The sequence below is a fragment of the Gloeophyllum trabeum genome, assembly GCF_000344685.1.
Source record: "Gloeophyllum trabeum ATCC 11539 unplaced genomic scaffold GLOTRscaffold_00002, whole genome shotgun sequence".
Taxonomy (NCBI): Eukaryota; Fungi; Basidiomycota; class Agaricomycetes; order Gloeophyllales; family Gloeophyllaceae; genus Gloeophyllum; species Gloeophyllum trabeum.
Window position 1 is genome coordinate 2,034,203 of NW_006920411.1, and position 17,232 is coordinate 2,051,434.

The window sequence follows — 17,232 nt, forward strand, 5'->3', positions numbered from 1 at the left end:
TCCGGATATGCTTGTCGCCTTGCAGAGGGCGCGCCGGGGTCAGGTATGACCTGTGCCAAAGATTTCTCTCCCAAAGCAGGCCATATGCTCCGAGTTGGAACGTGATGATAGCCCTGGGATTGGGGGTCCAACGAAGTAGCGCCAAGTTCCGACGCAGCTCTCGCATCACCAATTAAGCGCACTGGAAAGGCTAGCCGGCTTCTGTTTCCTGTATTGGTATTCTCATCGCTGGTCGAGGTTGTTGGTGCCGAGTCAAACTGCGTCCTGAAAGAGAAACGAGGATGAGACTTTCCGCTACTAGCATATCCGTTGAAGAGTGGTCGATTGATCCCAGGAAAGCTTCCCTCAGCCATGTTAGAGATCTACACAGACACGGTGCATATACTTCGAGGGCTGGTGTTCCCGGAGACGACGTGAATGGGAAGGACGCGTCGGGCGACGCGCTGTGGGTCAGGATAGACTCAGAGCCGCGAGACGCGCTGATGTCTTCCGAGCATGTGACAAGATAGGTTGTGCACGTGACACGTGTCTACTAATAGTATAAGTATTCCGATCTGAACCTCCTGGCAGTCCTGCATATAGTATATACTCGATTCGACGCATATCATAGCCTACACATACATCATGGAGCATGTAGACATGGATTTGGAAATTGGAAACACAGGGGAAGAGATAGGTTAGTAATACACAGTCCTACGAAACGGGTTACAGCACATGGTCGTGGTCTTCAGAAATAGCCTAGTGGATTCGGAACGTTGCGGACGAAGTAGCCCTGAACGACCAACCTCAAGAAAAGTACATGAGAGTCGTCATCTTCTGATGAAGAGGCTTGAACCCTCTCTTGAACTTGTCTAGACTTTGATCTGCCGCGCCTTCCTCAAGATTGGTCGCCGAGTCGGAGAAGTCGAGCCGTTCGTTGGGATCATAATGATTTTTGGCCCGGGTGCACACGATGTCCGCATCTGTGAGAGAAACTCAAATGAGGGCCAGCCTTGAAACAAAGATGCTTCATTCCGGACTTACAGTATACTGGGGCTGGAATCGACACCGATCTGGTGGAACGGGCGTAGACATGGCAAAGTGCGAAGGACAAAGACTGGAGGCCATCCGGACTATGGCAAAGATTTAGTATCAGGATGGATTTGAACACACATCACATAGAACGCACGTTAAGTTATTCTCGTCATAAAGCACATTGTAGTGGGCTGGCCGAGAAGTTCCCAGCAGACCCCCGTGGCTCTGAAGATAAAAATCGAACTCCGTAGGGTGCGCCACGTCTCGGTCGATGACAGTGCCGGCGGGACAGTTCCCACTCTTCCTGTCTCCATCGCTGGGGTTCTTAGGGAAGAAGCGGACGTGATGCCTCTTGCCAACGACAACAACGGTGATGGTCGGCTTAATATTCAACTTCTGGCAAGCCTCTAGAACGCGACGTGAGTCAACTCCTCACAGAAGACAAATCAAGGGGTACTCACGCTGTAAGAGCGGAAGCTCTGATGAGAGACCGCGTCAATAGTGTCCATCCGCACTTGGGTCACACATACCTAAGTCAAGAACCTGCTTGAACTGCCCCTCCGATACTCCATCTACGAGCCCGAATGTCAGGGTTGAAATGTTCAAGTCAAGCACAGTGCTTACCTCGATAGAAGATAATTCTCTTTGGCACGGGATTAGCCTTCTTCTCAACGCCTCGACGGTATTTCATGTACATGTCGAGCATATGCTGTGTAGCAAGGAGGTGGGATCAGCAACAGGGAGGAGTCAGATATACCACTTACATGCGCCATATCACCCAGATCTTCTATTATCTCCTGACGCGATGTTTGGACTCGCGACGCTGCGATATACTTCGCAGTGTCGGAGTCGACGTTCGCCACCAGAGATGTGAAGGAGGGGCGACCCTCTGAACCGGGAGCAGGATGAATGACATCTGCGCCTGTAAATCGGCGTAAGAATCGTTCACAGAGCTGAACAGCGATGTATTACTTACCCATGACTATGGTTGGGTTATTCGGATCCGTGAGGAATGGAGCGGAGGGCGGGTCAGGGATAGTATTGATACCACCCAGCTTCACGTTGAGCCTACGCTTCCTAAGATGGTTTGATCAACTAAAGGTTGCATAAGACTTACTTGAGAGAAACATTTGCATAGTATTGAGGCTTCGCGCGGAAGCAGCGAGAGCTCTTCAAACATTGCGTCGCCACTCCCATCTATATAAGATTCGGGCAACAGTCCTTTAATTTGAGGGTCAACTCGACGCACCGTAATGTCCCCGAAACTGAAATATGCAAGTGGGTGAATGATGAAGATTGAGTTAGGAAGTCGTAGATGAATACTCACTGCTTGATAGCAGTATAGATATCAGTCCCACCTTCGGGCAGTACTGCGACGATCAGACTCGGAGGCGAGCCCGTCTTAGTCATGCACTCCTTTCCTGCCTCACGAAGTTGCTGAAGGGATCATCAACAATGGGTCACCACTATAAGCTATTAACCTTGACGTACCGCGCCTATATTGCCCTGACCATTTTCCCATCGAACTATCGGGTTCGGGTCCTTCACAACCATGCCTATGGGCTCACATGTGAATCAACACATACGCAGCAGGGGCCAGTCAGACTTACCAACGTCTCGACACGCAGCCACGAAACCCTCGACCATCTCTCGGACGTTGTTCGCGTTGAAACGTTGCTGCCGTTCATACACAACTACGACCCACTTGTCGATACTCGCCGGGCTGTAGAACTTCTTGTCTATCCTATAGCGACATCAGTAAGATTATCCAATGTGGAGGCCCTAGGCACGCACATATTCCAGGCGCCGTTCGCTGGCTTCTAAACAAATTGTCACTACATGGCTCACAGGAAAAATTCGCTGACGCGCACGATGGTCGGTTGGCGACTTCCTTTGCCATACCGCAAAGTTGGAGTGTCCAGAACACGGGCGTTGATGGTGAGGGCGCCCGCAGCCTCATCGACTACCATCCCGAACTGCCGGACATACTCGGATTGCCCGTATTGAAGGACCTAGAAGCCTGAGCAATGAGAAGGGACTATAAGCAATGGAAGAGATGTGGACTGACGCTTAAGCCGTTCCTGATGCTCTGAAGACGATCTTCCGGTCTCTTTGTAGCAAAGTCAAGCACATCTTTCGTTTTCTCCGGCGGAACTTGCTTTCTCATGATTTGTCCTGGAGGCACGACACACAATTCTAGGGGGATTAGAGCACCAGAGCCAACCTTCGAAATTCGTCAATACAATCAAGTGGAGCTGGCTGCAGCCAATGCATACCTCCGCGCAGAGCACTTCCGGAAATTGGAGTCGCATATTGTATGTTTTCTGAAAGTATTCTGCCACGGTCATGGTACCACCCTCGCGCATGGTGAAAGTCAGATCGCTTGCTCCAGCTGTCGACAGCTTCTTTAAGACTCTCGGCGTGCGACTTTGCTGACCTTCACCGGGAGTCTTGGTGAGAATGCGGATCCCAGAGATGAATCTTTGCAAACGGAGCCTCTCCCTGTCTGGGAAGCCTCTACGAGGAGCTAAGGCAAGAGGCTGATCAGAACGGCCAACAAACTCAAGACATAACTTCAAGAGTGAGCCGCTCTTGTACATCGTTCCAGTGGAGATGTCGACGTTGATCAACATCCGCCCAATTGCCGGGCGTATGGACTGGAAATAACCTCTCCATAGGACGATTCCAGATCCAATGTCTTTCGTTTCCTTGTCCGTGAAGAACGATCGGACATTGAAGGGATAATTTAGAGTCGGCTCCATCCTGATAACGACGTTTAAGGCCTAATCACCTCGTCAGATTGGCTAGCATGTGGTCATACGTTCGGTGACATTACCGTTATGGCTGTAAGAACGGCGTTGTCGTGCGACTGCTTTCCTTCCAAGAATCGAGCCAGAACCCTGCAAGTCCTTAGCAGGCACGCAACCGTGATATAGGATCGAACTCACTCTGGATTGATCTCCGCCACCTTGGTGAGTCGTATCTTGTAAGTCTTTTTATTAAACTCCACTTCGAACTATAGCGATAGTCAGTACGACGTAGGAATAGCGTAATGCGCAGACGCCACCTCGCGGCTAGGAGTGTTCGGCCCGAAAGGGAGCTCTCGCGCAGCAAATAAATTCTTGCGACCGTCGTAGACGGCCCTCGGAGTAAAAATATTCGCTGCTACTTTCAACTGGAGCGTTGTAATGAGCTCCATATTCAGCCTGGCCGGTAAGGTCTTTTCCGAAGGCGATATAACTACATCGGGTGGCAGGTAAGGGAGAGATCCAGGACATTCGCATTATGAACTGACTCACCGACTATCAAAATATCAGATGCCAATTGAATGAAGAAGCCCACATCGAGAACAAAGAACAAAGGGCGTACCATCATAGTGGTGAATAACTGCCTCAGGAATCTTGACAGCAAAATGGTTTGTATATACTTCCATCCGTCTCCCGGATGTTCCAAACGCCGTTCGCTTCACGCCGACCGTCGTAACATGCGGCGACGTGGTATAGACAGCCGATCCCCCTCCAGAGGCACCTGCCGCCGCACCACCACGAGTGGGCGGACCGCCTCTGGAAGGGCCTCCGCGGCCTCTACCACCTGCTCCAGCAGGCCTCGGACCCATGATTTATGTCGGGTAATGAAGAACTGGAAAAGAGTATAGGTGTGTTGGTGGGTGTGGCTCGCGGAGCAAATGCAATGCAGGTGGCTGGAACGCGACGCGATCGAGCTTAAATTACTGTGACAGTGAAGGTGTGACCGATGCTTCTATCGATGGCATTGGCCCGCGCGTGCCGAGCCTGCACAGGCTGCACTGCTTTATGGCCAAAATGCTTTTGTTCTCTCACCCAGACAGGAGCCCCTGACTGGCGCTTTGTCCAGCTTGTCCCCGACGTCTCATACTCCTACAACACGCTTTTTGATCGCGGAGGCCCAAGCAAGGGGTGCTGCAACGTAAGTCATCAGCTTGTTGTCCACTTGGACAAGTGGGACCGGATAAAGCTTCTCCGCGGTCGTCCAGGCCGGGCAGTAATACAAAGGTTGGACCAGCATGGAGCCCACATGCCTATCCTACGTAAATCCAAATACCACCGTCCTTGGGAGCGTGGCCGTCTTCTGATCTATTGATGACTTCATGGGCCATATCTGCGACGTCGAGCGATAACAGGACGGCGTTTCGTGGGTGGTTATAAAACAAACATTGTTGGCACGCTGCAGCTGCGATGCATTACATTTTTACCCATTCTGCATACACTATGGATCGCCATAGCGGAAATCTCCGAAAGGTGTGAGGGCCTAGAGATCTTGCGGAGGCAGATGGTCGCGTCCGAAGTCTCGTATGGCTGTGCCACAGTGCAAGCACCAGCAACATCACAGTGGTCGTACTGTATCATGATAGTAGCAATTTGAAGGTAGAATTGAGTCTACACTATGACTGGTCGTACATTATGTGGGATCTGTACATTCAATTACTGTATCGGTCGTAATCGAAAGGCATTGTTTGAGGAAACGAGAGATGTTTCACAACGAATTAAATAGAACGTATGTTTGCGCTGGTATGTTCGACAAGGTATACATGTTCCTAAGAACGTGCAGAGAAGTCCTCGAATTAAATGTGGTCCAGAGATTGTCGTCGGTGACCGCTCTGTAAGGCAAACATGAGCACTTACAATATCTCGTAAGAAAATAGCCTTACCGCGAGGGATGCATCCGAAGAACTCGAGTCTGCGCTTGCTCGTGGACGCGAAGAACCCCTCTTGAACAAGCTCATCATTCTAGCTCGAGAAGTAGGCCTTGGTAATGGGTCATCCGCAGACGTCGAATTCATGTCCTCGTCGGGACGATATGCTTCTCGTGACAGACGATCAGGCGGCATCGCTTCCGCAGGAGCTGCTTGGGCTTTTATGGCGCGTCCCCGAATTCGCCTCATAGGGGAAGACGTGCGGGATCTCTGCTTTTGGTCCGGAAGACTTTTTGATGGGTCAGCACCGATGGGTTTCGACTTGACTAGTTTCCTGGGAGAGCCATCCAGTTGGGCGTCAAGGTACGATTTCCCTTTGGACGCAACCCATTGCGTCTTGGAGAAGAGCTCTCGCGCGACAGGTAGCACAGGGACCAGCGGTTGTTGCAATGCCATCTTCACCCAACCCTTCCAGCTTGGATCGGATGGAATAAATTGGTCCACCAGCTCTTCAAACTGAAATAGCTGAGCGGAGGTATCGATTATCGGGAGAATACAACTCACACTCCATGTTTGGTTACGATAGAGAAGCTCTCGTGTCCTGATGTGAGCTCCTCTACAAAGGAACGAACCCTGTTTCCAGACGCTAAGCAACAAGTGTAGACTCCGGGAAGAAGTGAGCACGTAGAACCCCACAGCAAGAGGCATTCGTACCTATCAACCCGCACTCTTATGAAGGTCTTCTGCGAAGAACGCGTCTTCATAAGGGCAGCGTCCCCTTCTTCCGAGGCATTCCGTGGCTTGATGGTATCACTCCTAGTAGAGGTCCGACGGCTCAAAGGATGGGCTTGGGTGGCACTTTCGCCAAAGGGGGCATATGAGTTCGCCCTCTCCAGCCTGGGGGCCTGAGAGCTTGAAGACGCGGCACTACGTAGATCTGTGAAGGACCTGGAGACGCCCAGTCGTCGCAAAGGCGGGGGTGCCAGTCGATTGATGTCCAGCGAGGCATGGGCAGTTTGCACCGGTCTAGCCGAATCTAACGAAGATCGGGCTGGCCGCTTCGGTCTCAGGATTGGCACCGCGGCGGCTTCCTCAGATGTCATCGACTCCGGTTCCTCCACATGTGCTTCCATATGTGCTTCTTCTGAATCTCGTCTCCTGTTCTTTCGACCTGGCCATAGATATTCCATAATCCTCCGTCCGACCCTCGTGTCTATCTGCAGTCGCATTGGATGGAATCTCAACTCAAAGTCTTGGAAAACGGTGATCCCGCCAACGGGCGCTAGTACGATCCAGTGAGCCAAGAGGAAAAGACCACGCTGAGGCCGCCCGTGAGTGCTATACCATGGATTCAGTCAAGATGCACTCACCTTGACCAGGGGATGATTACTTGGTTCGTTATGCTTCGATATGATTTCAGCCCAAACAGCAGTTGAAGAGCCATCGAAAGCTTGGAGATCGCCGATGGCGAGGTTATTCTCCGTAGAGCTATCTTGTCGACTTAGCCATGTGTAGTCGATCTGACGGAGAGACAATTTCGCGAGAAGATCCCGTTGATCGTCAAGCATTCTCCACGATATCTCAGAGGAAATGGCTTGTAGCAGAAGGGCGGACTTGTGATCAGAATGGCCTTCGCGTTTATCTTGAGCCAGTTTGATGGCGTCGAAGATCAGGTTCAATTCTTCGGCCAGAAGCAGGATATGTGCTTTGATCTTGAGCATCTCAATCCTGCCGTCGGTCCCCAATTGACGAAGACGCGGCTCCACAGACCTCTCCGTCTCCATGACGTGCCTCAAACGGGACTGCAGATTTGACACAACATTCGCAGCTTCACTAAGGTCGGTGAAGTCATAACGGAACAATAGTGTTTCCAGCTTATCTAGTCGGGTCTTGTGTGTGGCGTCCGTGAATAGTATCAAGTCGGTGACTATGTTAGATATGGCCTGGAAATGTTGATCATCCGCAGAGACGGTGAACTGGGGGACATGAACTTGTATGAGGTCCTATGCGACAATTCAGTATCGTGACATATTCATAGCGGTGCTTTTTACCGTCTGATGGTGCAAGTGACTGTCGCTATCCTCAGTAGTCGTTACACGAGACGATACATCACTTCGCAAACGAAGTCTATTGAATTTGTCGTAATGGAAACTGGCGTCCGTTTGAGGGACGAGACGATCAAACTCGCTGCTCTCGCATCGCAGATCGATAAGCACTTCAAGAGGGACACACCCATCCCCGGGTATAGCAGTCCCTGTGGGCGAGAAAGTTTGTAGGCCAGTTAGAGAAGTATATGTCCTGCAATGATCGGTTGTAAGTATGTATTGCATAGAAGGTGAAGCAGAAACACCTCGTGAGGATCTTCCCGCTGACCGGATCCTCTGCATTTGCGTTATCCATTATGCCGAAAGATTGCAATTTTGCTTGCACAGCTGCGAGGACGCAGACGGCGTTCTCGCTGGCCTCACTCCGCAATACGATCTGGGGCTTAAGAAGCAGGCAGAAATGGCTTTGGCGTAACGAGACCCCGTCAGAGCATCCACCCAAGGGATCGACAATCCCCGGTTCCGGGAGTGGCTGCCGTGAGATCTGAACAGATGTCTTATTTTCATCGTCACCTGCCAATCTGCGGAGGAATGCCTGGGCGGCAGCCTGAGCGCTTGCTCCGGGTCCTTTCGGTTTTGACTCATCGACTCCTTCCTGGGAGACAAATGCGCCTGATCTCGCCTGATCTCGCATGAACTTCACAGCCCTGGCAAAGGAAGCGTGAATATCGATCAACGATCAGAGCCTTACGCTTACCGTGTCGCCATATGATATTCAAAGCCTCGGCGGGTGCGCGAGCAATAGTAATACTGTAGGAGAATCTACGGTATTCTTCAATACGCGACAGATCAAAGGATCCACAAGAAGACGCACGTCGCGAGTGGAGTTACTCATGAAGATCTTCGGGCAATGAACTTGGTACACGTTATCAAATTCTGCCCACTCTGCAGATGACACTGTGTCCAGAGGCATGTAATAGCTCTGCTCCCTATGAATGCCTGGCCGCCGATTCTCGACGTCGATAAGCTGGACCTGTGCGATATATGCCTCTAACAGTGCGATCATCTTTCGAGTACTGGCTTGATTATCGACGAAGCCGGCGTCCTGTGATCAATGTGAGACATGCGTATAAGTACGGGCAAGGTACAGCGACAGGACCTTCTGCGGCCCCGTATTCGTCGTATCACCCTTGTCATGCCATGCATGTCGCCCACTCGCCTTGCTTAAAGTGCCAGCAAGTTGGCGCTGCAGCTCACGGATACGTTCATGTGCCAGCTCGCTCTGAATACGAGACACAGCTGCGGAAGGTGAGCACCAATCTGGAGGAACCACGCGAATAGGATCTTACAGTCTTCTTTCCCGAGAAAACAAGAGTGACTATCCTCGTCCCCAAATCTGCTCTTGGAAGCATGACTTGGATTTGACGTCTTGGTCGTACTCTTGAAGTACGTAAAACGCGGGCAGGATGCAGCCGGAAGTAAATGAACAACAGGGGTGCCTGAAGATATCCAATCCGTTTCGACGTAGTCATTTTCGTCGACCCAAGCAGACGGAGTGTAGGGCATCTTCTGCTCGTGAGCCCGAAATCTGCTACTTTGCTGCGGCTTCTCCATAGGCACCGACTGTTTCAGAGGCTCTTTGAAAGTTGCCAGCATTGCGCGAAGATCCAGATCCTTCATCACAACTTCCGCCGCATAGAATGGCTTGCGCCGCGTGACTTTGGGAGGTCTAAAATCAGACCCTGGGACGACTATCTCCTGGTCTCTTTGATGCATATCAGCATGAAGGTCAGATATCAGGGCCTTCATGCCTACGAAGGAGGTGACACCATCAGCCCATGACTCATCTGATTCGTCCAAGTATACATGAGAGATGAAGACTCGCTTGACTGAGATGCGGTACTTGATAGTGGCCAGATGTCGTCCAAACTTGGGTGATTGAGGTCTGCTATGCCTATGAAGTCGGCCCTGCCTGATGGGCAGTGACAGGAAACTATCGAACAACCCCCACCAGGACCAGAAATGCGTGAACGTCTTGGGCGTGAGGTGTAGGCTGCTATACTGAGTGCGCGTTCTGAGAACGCCTTCGGTAGTCGCAGATGTCAGGGAGATGGATAAATGTATGAAGTCCGATCGGAATCCATCGTAAGAGTCATCGAAGCTCTAAAGGCCAGTATAAGAATATTGATGAAGAAGATTAGGAAGTTTATTGACCTTCAGCTCCGGGACCTTCAGTTTACGTTCCAACTTGACTTCATAGTGAGGCCTGAAAGTGAACAGGCGGCACTCTCGCTTGAACGGGGGACCATGGCATTTATCACACTCCGGCCCGCAAGATCGCTCCAGGACGAGTCCAATACCAAAGCGGACGCCCGAACTGAACTTCGCGCACACTTTTCGATACTCATGCGAATCTGCCCGACAAATGGACGTCCGATCCAGTATCGTATCTTGCCTTGTGCTAGCAGCCTCGGGGTCTTCTTCAGCCTGCGGACTACGATGGCATGTGAGCGAGTGGATGCGATTTTCATTGAAGGTGCATACTTTGGTATCACAACCAGCATTGTATCACTGGTCACTTGCACTAGTTCATGATCAGTATTCGGCATGGCTATATCCAGCCTCGTATTTCCTTGCCAACACAATGCGAACCCGGCTCCCTTATCAGAAATTTCGTACGGATCCCTGGATCCTGTATCCGCCGTCAGCAATAGTCTGTAAAGCATATTTGCTGATTAACTCACCCTTCATATGTAGATGGACTTCACCGTCAAACTTGACTTGAAGCTGCCAATGCATTGTCAACCTAATCTATAACGGCAATGGCTTAGTCGCTAGTGGTAGAACAGTAAACTTCCTCACCTTGTCCCAGAAGCCGACAGCTGGTGAGTGATCACGGGGCGCTGAGGTCAGACCATCGATGACACGCATGACGTCCTGGGTAGCAGGATGGTAGCTCACACCCCATGCAAGGTCGGTTATGCCCTTGGTAGTAACATGTATGACGGGTTTCGCATACGTTTTCACTGGCATGATAGTCTTGGGTACACTAATCGAGAAGGAGCTAGCACCTGGGCTCCCATAATGAGCTCCAAGTACGATGCATTCGTACCAGTCAACAGACTGCGCTGTTCCCATCTCTTCCGCAATGACCAAATCCGTTTCGAAGACAAACGCCGCCACCTTATCATCTTCCGCTTCGGGGATATTCAGCAGCGGCAGCGGATAGTCGCGCAATGTGATGCGGAGAGAGGCGAGCGAATAATGCAGATGCAGTGGCACCAAAAGAGTAAATTGTGTGTCCAGAGGCAAACCAGAACCCTGCAAGTGAAGGAACTCAGGTAAGGCTTCATTAGGGAAGGAGGGCTTCGAAACGTATAGAGACAACTGATGAAGCCTAACGTCGAACAATCGCGGCACGTAATCATGCACAGCGACTTCCACAAGATTGGGTACCATTGCAATATCTTCGTCCGGCACACACTCTCCGACAAGTTGTGCGTCCCGAGACTCGCGCTCAGACTGTGTATCTTGTAGAGACCGATGTCTTTGGACGTAGTCTACCGAATGAACCTGGAGTAGTCGACGATGAGCATCTTCGACGGGCACCGAATGCTTCGCGGTAAATCTAAGGCCGGAGTCAACATCTGAAATAGCAGAGGTATTCGATGATTCCGCCGCCTTCACGGTGGTAGCCTTGAGGGCGAATGCTTCCTCTCGATGGTCTCGAACCCTAGCAGATACGAAACCCGCACGGGTAATCAAGCCTAGTTTGCTCTCAAAAGGATCATCCATGGCGTCAAAACTGAAGCATTGAATCCGGACCCGAATGTCAGGTATGCGTTTTGCTTCCTCCGCCTCAGGTGGACGTATTGAGAAGTAATGAGCACTGGAAGTCATGCGGTAGAGATGTCGGAGAGCTTTCACAGAAATATTGACGTCTTGAACAAGATCCGCAAGAACGTATCCGTATGGGATCCGGAGTCGAGCGGAGTTGCCTTCAGCAGATATGTTGGGCGACACGCCTTCGGCTCCATGTACCGCTACATTCCATTGCCTCAGGCGTCCGAGTTCTTCCCATTGACCGCTGACCTCTCCCGTCCTGGAGGTACCTGCGTTATAGACCCAGAACAAACACTTCCGAAATTCTGCACTTTTCGAGATAGATGAGGAGTGAATTTTCAGGCCATCGACTCTGGTGCATAACCGTTGCCTTACAGGTAAATCACAGAGGACCTGCAAGGTACCAATGGTGACACCAGACTTGATGACAGGAGATGTAGTAGTGTGCCTATTCCCATTCTCCTCTTTGGGAGAGGAACGTTCCAGCAGTCGCAATGCTGTATACAACCCCAAAAGGAGACAGTAAGAGTGTGCAAGATGGAACTTACAACGGATGTCGGGAACGAAGATCCCGATGTCAATGGCAGTCGAGGTTGGGTCACATGAATCGCATGAGCTGCTGCCGTGTAAAGCCACTTTAGTCCGTACGTGCGACACGTTTAGGAACTCCCGCGCATCTGAGAAGGCATTACCCAGCTCTGTGCTGAACGGGTCGTCGTCGAATTCAAAATTGGTCGCCACAGCGTCCCGAACTGCGAGGTCCCAACAGTCTACCTTGACAAACGCGTATACAGTATTCGTAGACAGAGACGCTCTGGTAGCAGCAACCGCCTCACGTAATTGTGTTTCCGGAAGGTCTAGGTTTTGTCGGGTTTGCGTATGCTCCTGTAACCTCTTGAATCGCCAGAGATGGCGAGGCTGCAAAGCACAGTATTCAACTGCATACCCACTCCGGAGTACAATCCCGCGCAAAAGCCCAAGTTCTTCGGAAGGGTTGATATCCAGTCCTGCCAATAGTACTACAGCTCGCTCGAGAGAAAAGTCGAAGATAAGCCCAAATGGCAGTCTGGCATGTGGCGGGCGAGACTTCTTCTGCTGTGCAACTCCCGCTGCATCTCCTGCAAACGTCGCCATCGTCCTCAGCGCTGTAATGACGTCCGGCTGCCATAACTCGATGGAAAGGGCATCTGTCGAGCCGTACAAATCTACCACAGCAGACGACGCATCCAAACGCGCGACGCTGGCTGTACCAGCGGATGCATATCCTAATGTGCTCGCTGCACCATTCAGTTCCAGAGTTTCGAGCGACACAATAGGGAGAGAGGAAACCGTCGGCACATTAAAGCCTGCGCCTGGATACGCGTTCGTGGATGGTGGCATCGTGAGCAATCGCACAAACGTGGACTTCAGCACTGTGGAGCTAGAGATGTCAAATCGGAGGGGCATGTAGTCGACAGGCTCGGATAGTGTCTTTGACTTTGAGGTCTTGTGATCTGAGTGGTCTTGCAAAGTGATAAAATGAGAATGAACAGAGGTTACGAGCCCATCGCTCTGTGCCTGGACCATCAGAGGCGCGCTACCTTCCGAAGGGTCAGCACAAATGAGACGCGCGCATAGACTGCCTGTCTGGATGTCGAGCATAACTCGGGGGACTGGGCCACAATCCGTCGGCAGGATGGATAGCTGATTGACTGGCTTCTCAGAAGCCCTTTTACGGGATAGAATATCACAGAGCATATCCAGTTGATCTTGGACTTCAAGGTCTCCGACGGTTAGATCTATGGCCAGCAAAGCCTCATTAGGATTCTCAGTCATGTAGGATGTAGTGGGCATCAACGGGCTGGGCCAGCGCGTCGTCAATAGTCGAAGGTCCAGACTCTTCAATGACGCCAGACATAGGACATCGAGGAACGTCCTCTCCCTCAACCTTTCCACCTTTGCATCTTTCAGAGAAAAATCGAGGGCGTAAACGGCCGCGTCCAGGTGCGGATCGGACTTGGCTTCTCGTCCTAACCACTTGCGGTGTAGAGGGTTATCGATGGGATTGCTCAGGCGTAATCCCACTGAGAAATCGGACACCGTTGCCTTGTACGTTTGAGCAAGATATCCTGATTTTCCTGAAATGGTATGCCGCAGATGTACGCTTGAGATATGCACGTCAAGACAGTTCAACGTTGATAGCCATGTCTGAGTATAGCGAAATCAGGGAATTTGAACCGTAAGACAGGACGTAGTCTCACCAATTGCTTCACACGCTTCAGTCTCTGGATGGCGACAGGCTTGGGCCCTCGGCGAAGTAAATTAGGCGACTACAAGGGATGGGTTATTCACAGCTCGCTAGGTGCGACATACATTCCTTACCAGAAGGGAGTTTCTCCACGGATTGCGAGGAGGAGGTGTGATGGGCGAGACACCTACCGGAGAAGCGACTTCGGGTGACTGAGGGCTGAGGAAGAAGGAGTCTGGCTCAGCAGATCTGATGTCTTCTTCTTCGTCTCCCTTGCTTTGCTTTAGTTTCTCCAAGAGTGTCTGAAGGTCATTGACACCAAGGAACAGAGATCTCAGATTCAGAGACAGCCGAATACTGTGGGACTCTGTGGTCCCTTTCCTGGGATTGAAGCGCACTGATCCTCTCAGCTCCACGGTGCCAGGGGAGTTCAGGAAACATCCCTTAGGTAGGCCGTCTACTTATCAACCATACTTAAGGCTGAACACATCATTGATATCTTTTAATACTACGCACCCATCTCAGCCAGAGTATGTAACATGCCCGTAGGCCAAGGACGGGTGAAGCAAGCCACCCGATTGATCCTGAGAGATACGGACGCCTCTCCTTGTGTCTTCCCCCAAGCACGATCCCATGAGCGTTCTAGACTGGAGGCGAACCTGTCTTTCCAATCGATGACACTCATGAGTCGAGAATGCTTCCGCCTACGAGGGTTCGGTTGTAACCCCTCAGTCCATATAACTCGCTCAAGATGCGAGAAGGATAGTGCCGTGTGCAGAGTTGTATCCTTCAAGACCAAGGATACCCCAGAGAGAGCTGCAAATGACACCACAGCGGCGTCAAGTTCGAACTCAATTACATGAGTCAGAGGGGGCACAATCCGTATTATCAGTCGCAGGGCCATAACAACGTACGCGCGCACAATGGGCCGCATGGTGGGCTCCAAATATCCGGCGCATTTTGATATAATAGACCAGAGCCGGCGAGCGATGGGAAAGGGAGCAAAATCCGAGGCCCTTATAGGCCTGCGAGGTGGGCGAAGTGTAATAACATTCGGTGCGGCACGTTCAACATCTATCTTGAGACCCTCGATTCTGATCGCAACTCGGCTGGCAGTGTTGGAGGAAGAGCGATGGTAGGACCACCGGATACGCTCAATGTGAAGTTTCTTGTCTCCTGCGTTCACGTATATGCCACGGATAGACCGTAGACTGATGCTCCGTACCCTCACGCGGTCCGAGCAGAGCCGGAGGACGGCTGGGACAATATACGTCCGTAGGAGGAGGCCGAGGGTTATAATCCTGACAAACCATATCAGTGTGGAAGACCATGTCGAGACCGCGGAGTTTCCGAGAAGTAATGCCCGAATAGCAAACGCAGCGCAGTCTAGGTATCCAATTTGGCAGACGTCCGGCATGTGCCTCGCAAGTCCACTTCACCAGTATTCGACTGGGATGAGGTGTAAGCCGCGATATGCCAGGTCCAACAAAAGAGTCAAAAAGATGAAGATATTGAAAGAAGCGAATGAGACTGTGCAGGACCAAGAATGTACAAGCAGAGCGAGAGGGTGGCTGAAGCTGGCATTCGGACACATGTCAATGCATCGGCGGCAATGTCCAGTGGCGGTGCAGACGTCTGAGGCAAGACTTTGTATTCCTCCCGCTGGCAGGTCACGTAGGAGAGGACCCCCGATAATTGGTATACAGTCGGGTCCCTCTTAACCCATACTTCTCATAGTCCATAACTCCTTATAACCCATAGTATTTTGGCATTGGTAGACAGTAAATTGGTACCAAAAACCCATAACTCCCTGATAACCCATAACCCATACCCTCCTGGAGGGTCCATAACCCATAATTTGTGCTATTTTTAGCCTGATTAGGCACATATGAGAGCACATTTACAATGTTTGAATTGATTTTGTCAAGAAACTCATTCATTCCAACAGAAAACAGTGCGCATATGGCGATATGTACCCATTTCCAGCAAGTAGTGATGCCGCGGTCCGGCTCGGTCCAGTTATCGGCCAAAACTTCTGAACATGGTCCTATTGCCAGAGCAAATGTTCCATAGAGATGCCACTCCAGATCAGGACGAACGTATGAGCGAACCTTCTACGCCTAAATTGGAGAAGGAATTGGAGATTCAAACAAAGCAGGATATACCAATGACACTGTCTGAACCAAGCCCAGTGAAATTCAAGGATGACCCCATGGAAAACGTATCCATGACAAAGGAAAATGAAGGTCCAACTGAATCAAAGGTTGATCCAACATTGATCTCTCACAACTACCCCACGATTGTATGCATCGACAACCCTGACCTCCAAGGCGACATTCACCCACCCAACATCATGGAAGCAGAAAGGATCATGAACAAGCGGACACATGAACCAATGATCAACAATGACTGGATTCCCACTGACAAAAGGCCGCGTCTAGACGGACAAGAACAAAGTACCCTGACAGACAGGCCATTGGAAGTCCAAGCCATTGACGTAGACCGACATGATCAAATGGTTAAGGCAACCGAGATTGACTCTGTGGTACATGATGCTCTGCAAGCCTTGAAGACAGGATCACCCCTTCCCCTCCAATCCTCACTCAATGATTGGAAACTTGAAGAAGGGCTTGTAAAATTCAAAGGACGCATCTACGTACCAGCCAATCCACAATCAAGATCTACGCAGAGAAATTGTGTCTCAGTACCATGACTCTCTTGCTGCTGGACATCCAGGACGCTTCAAGACTCTGGAATTGGTTCGAAGAGACTATTGGTGGCCAGGAATGTTCGTCTTTATCCGCAATTATGTTGATGGTTCCCCATCCCTGCCCCAACACGAACACACCCATTTTCTCTCACCTCGACCGACTTCATAACCGATCTTCCACCATCCAAGGGTTTTGACTCAATCATGATCATGGTAGACCACACCCTAATGAAGGGGGTAATTTTGGTGCCATGTCACAAGACGATCGATGCAGAGAAGACTGCTCAAATTTTCCATGAGAATGTCTACAGACAATTCGGATTACCTGATACCATCATATCCGATAGAGGACCTTAATTTGCGTCAAAGGTATTCCAAGAAACATGCAAGCTGCTAGGCATCAAATCCAAGCTCAGCACCGCTTATCACCCTCAAACTGATGGCGAAACTGAGAGGGTTAACCAAGAACTGGAAACCTATCTGCAGATATTCTGCGCCAACAATCCCAACGGATGGGCTGAAGTACTCTGTGATGCGGAATTTGCTCACAATCAGCGATCCCATTCAGCCAGGAACGAATCGCCTTTCTACCTCATGATGGGTTATCATCCGCGAGCAATACCCGCAGTCACAATCAATACGGAGCTACCATCAGTAGAGGAAAGGCTTAAAACGATTACAAGCTGCAAGGGAAGAAGCGATCGCCATGCACGAATTGGCG

The 17,232-nt window shown here is 50.8% G+C and overlaps 2 protein-coding genes across 2 annotated transcripts; both read right to left on the minus strand.

Annotated features, from left to right (window-relative positions):
* Nucleotides 1–786: 786 nt before the first annotated feature.
* GLOTRDRAFT_34427 (argonaute-like protein) lies at nt 787–4,630 on the minus strand (the record flags this gene model as incomplete). Its single annotated transcript, XM_007863570.1, has 19 exons — nt 787–962; nt 1,024–1,112; nt 1,169–1,442; nt 1,545–1,586; nt 1,639–1,723; nt 1,779–1,936; nt 1,991–2,082; nt 2,132–2,211; nt 2,264–2,279; nt 2,342–2,451; nt 2,506–2,570; nt 2,625–2,758; nt 2,863–3,026; nt 3,083–3,238; nt 3,291–3,797; nt 3,851–3,914; nt 3,963–4,030; nt 4,082–4,254; nt 4,384–4,630. The coding sequence occupies 19 exons, from the start codon at nt 4,628–4,630 to the stop codon at nt 787–789; spliced, it is 2,700 nt and encodes an 899-aa protein (XP_007861761.1).
* Nucleotides 4,631–5,522: 892 nt separating this feature from the next.
* On the minus strand, nt 5,523–14,891 carry GLOTRDRAFT_136318 (uncharacterized protein). The gene is made up of 18 exons (XM_007864246.1): nt 14,318–14,891; nt 13,936–14,258; nt 13,815–13,883; nt 10,594–13,761; nt 10,476–10,542; nt 10,276–10,423; nt 9,946–10,225; nt 9,081–9,894; nt 8,891–9,030; nt 8,606–8,836; nt 8,489–8,553; nt 8,037–8,438; nt 7,738–7,984; nt 7,057–7,689; nt 6,401–7,005; nt 6,251–6,350; nt 5,702–6,202; nt 5,523–5,650 (listed from the first exon to the last, which is right to left on the minus strand). Exons 1-18 carry the CDS (start codon nt 14,733–14,735, stop codon nt 5,615–5,617), a joined length of 8,247 nt encoding a protein of 2,748 aa, XP_007862437.1. The 5' UTR covers nt 14,736–14,891; the 3' UTR covers nt 5,523–5,614.
* Between the last annotated feature and the right edge of the window lie 2,341 nt (nt 14,892–17,232).

Coding starts and splice junctions, on each gene's coding strand:
- GLOTRDRAFT_136318 (XM_007864246.1), bottom strand. CDS start 14,735: ATGCGGCCCATTGTGCGCGCGTACGTTGTTATGGCCCTGCGACTGATA. Junction 10,543..10,593: donor CTGTCGGCTTCTGGGACAAG/GTGAGGAAGTTT, acceptor TTGCCGTTATAG/ATTAGGTTGACAATGCATTG. Junction 6,203..6,250: donor ATCGTAACCAAACATGGAGT/GTGAGTTGTATT, acceptor CAGCTATTTCAG/TTTGAAGAGCTGGTGGACCA.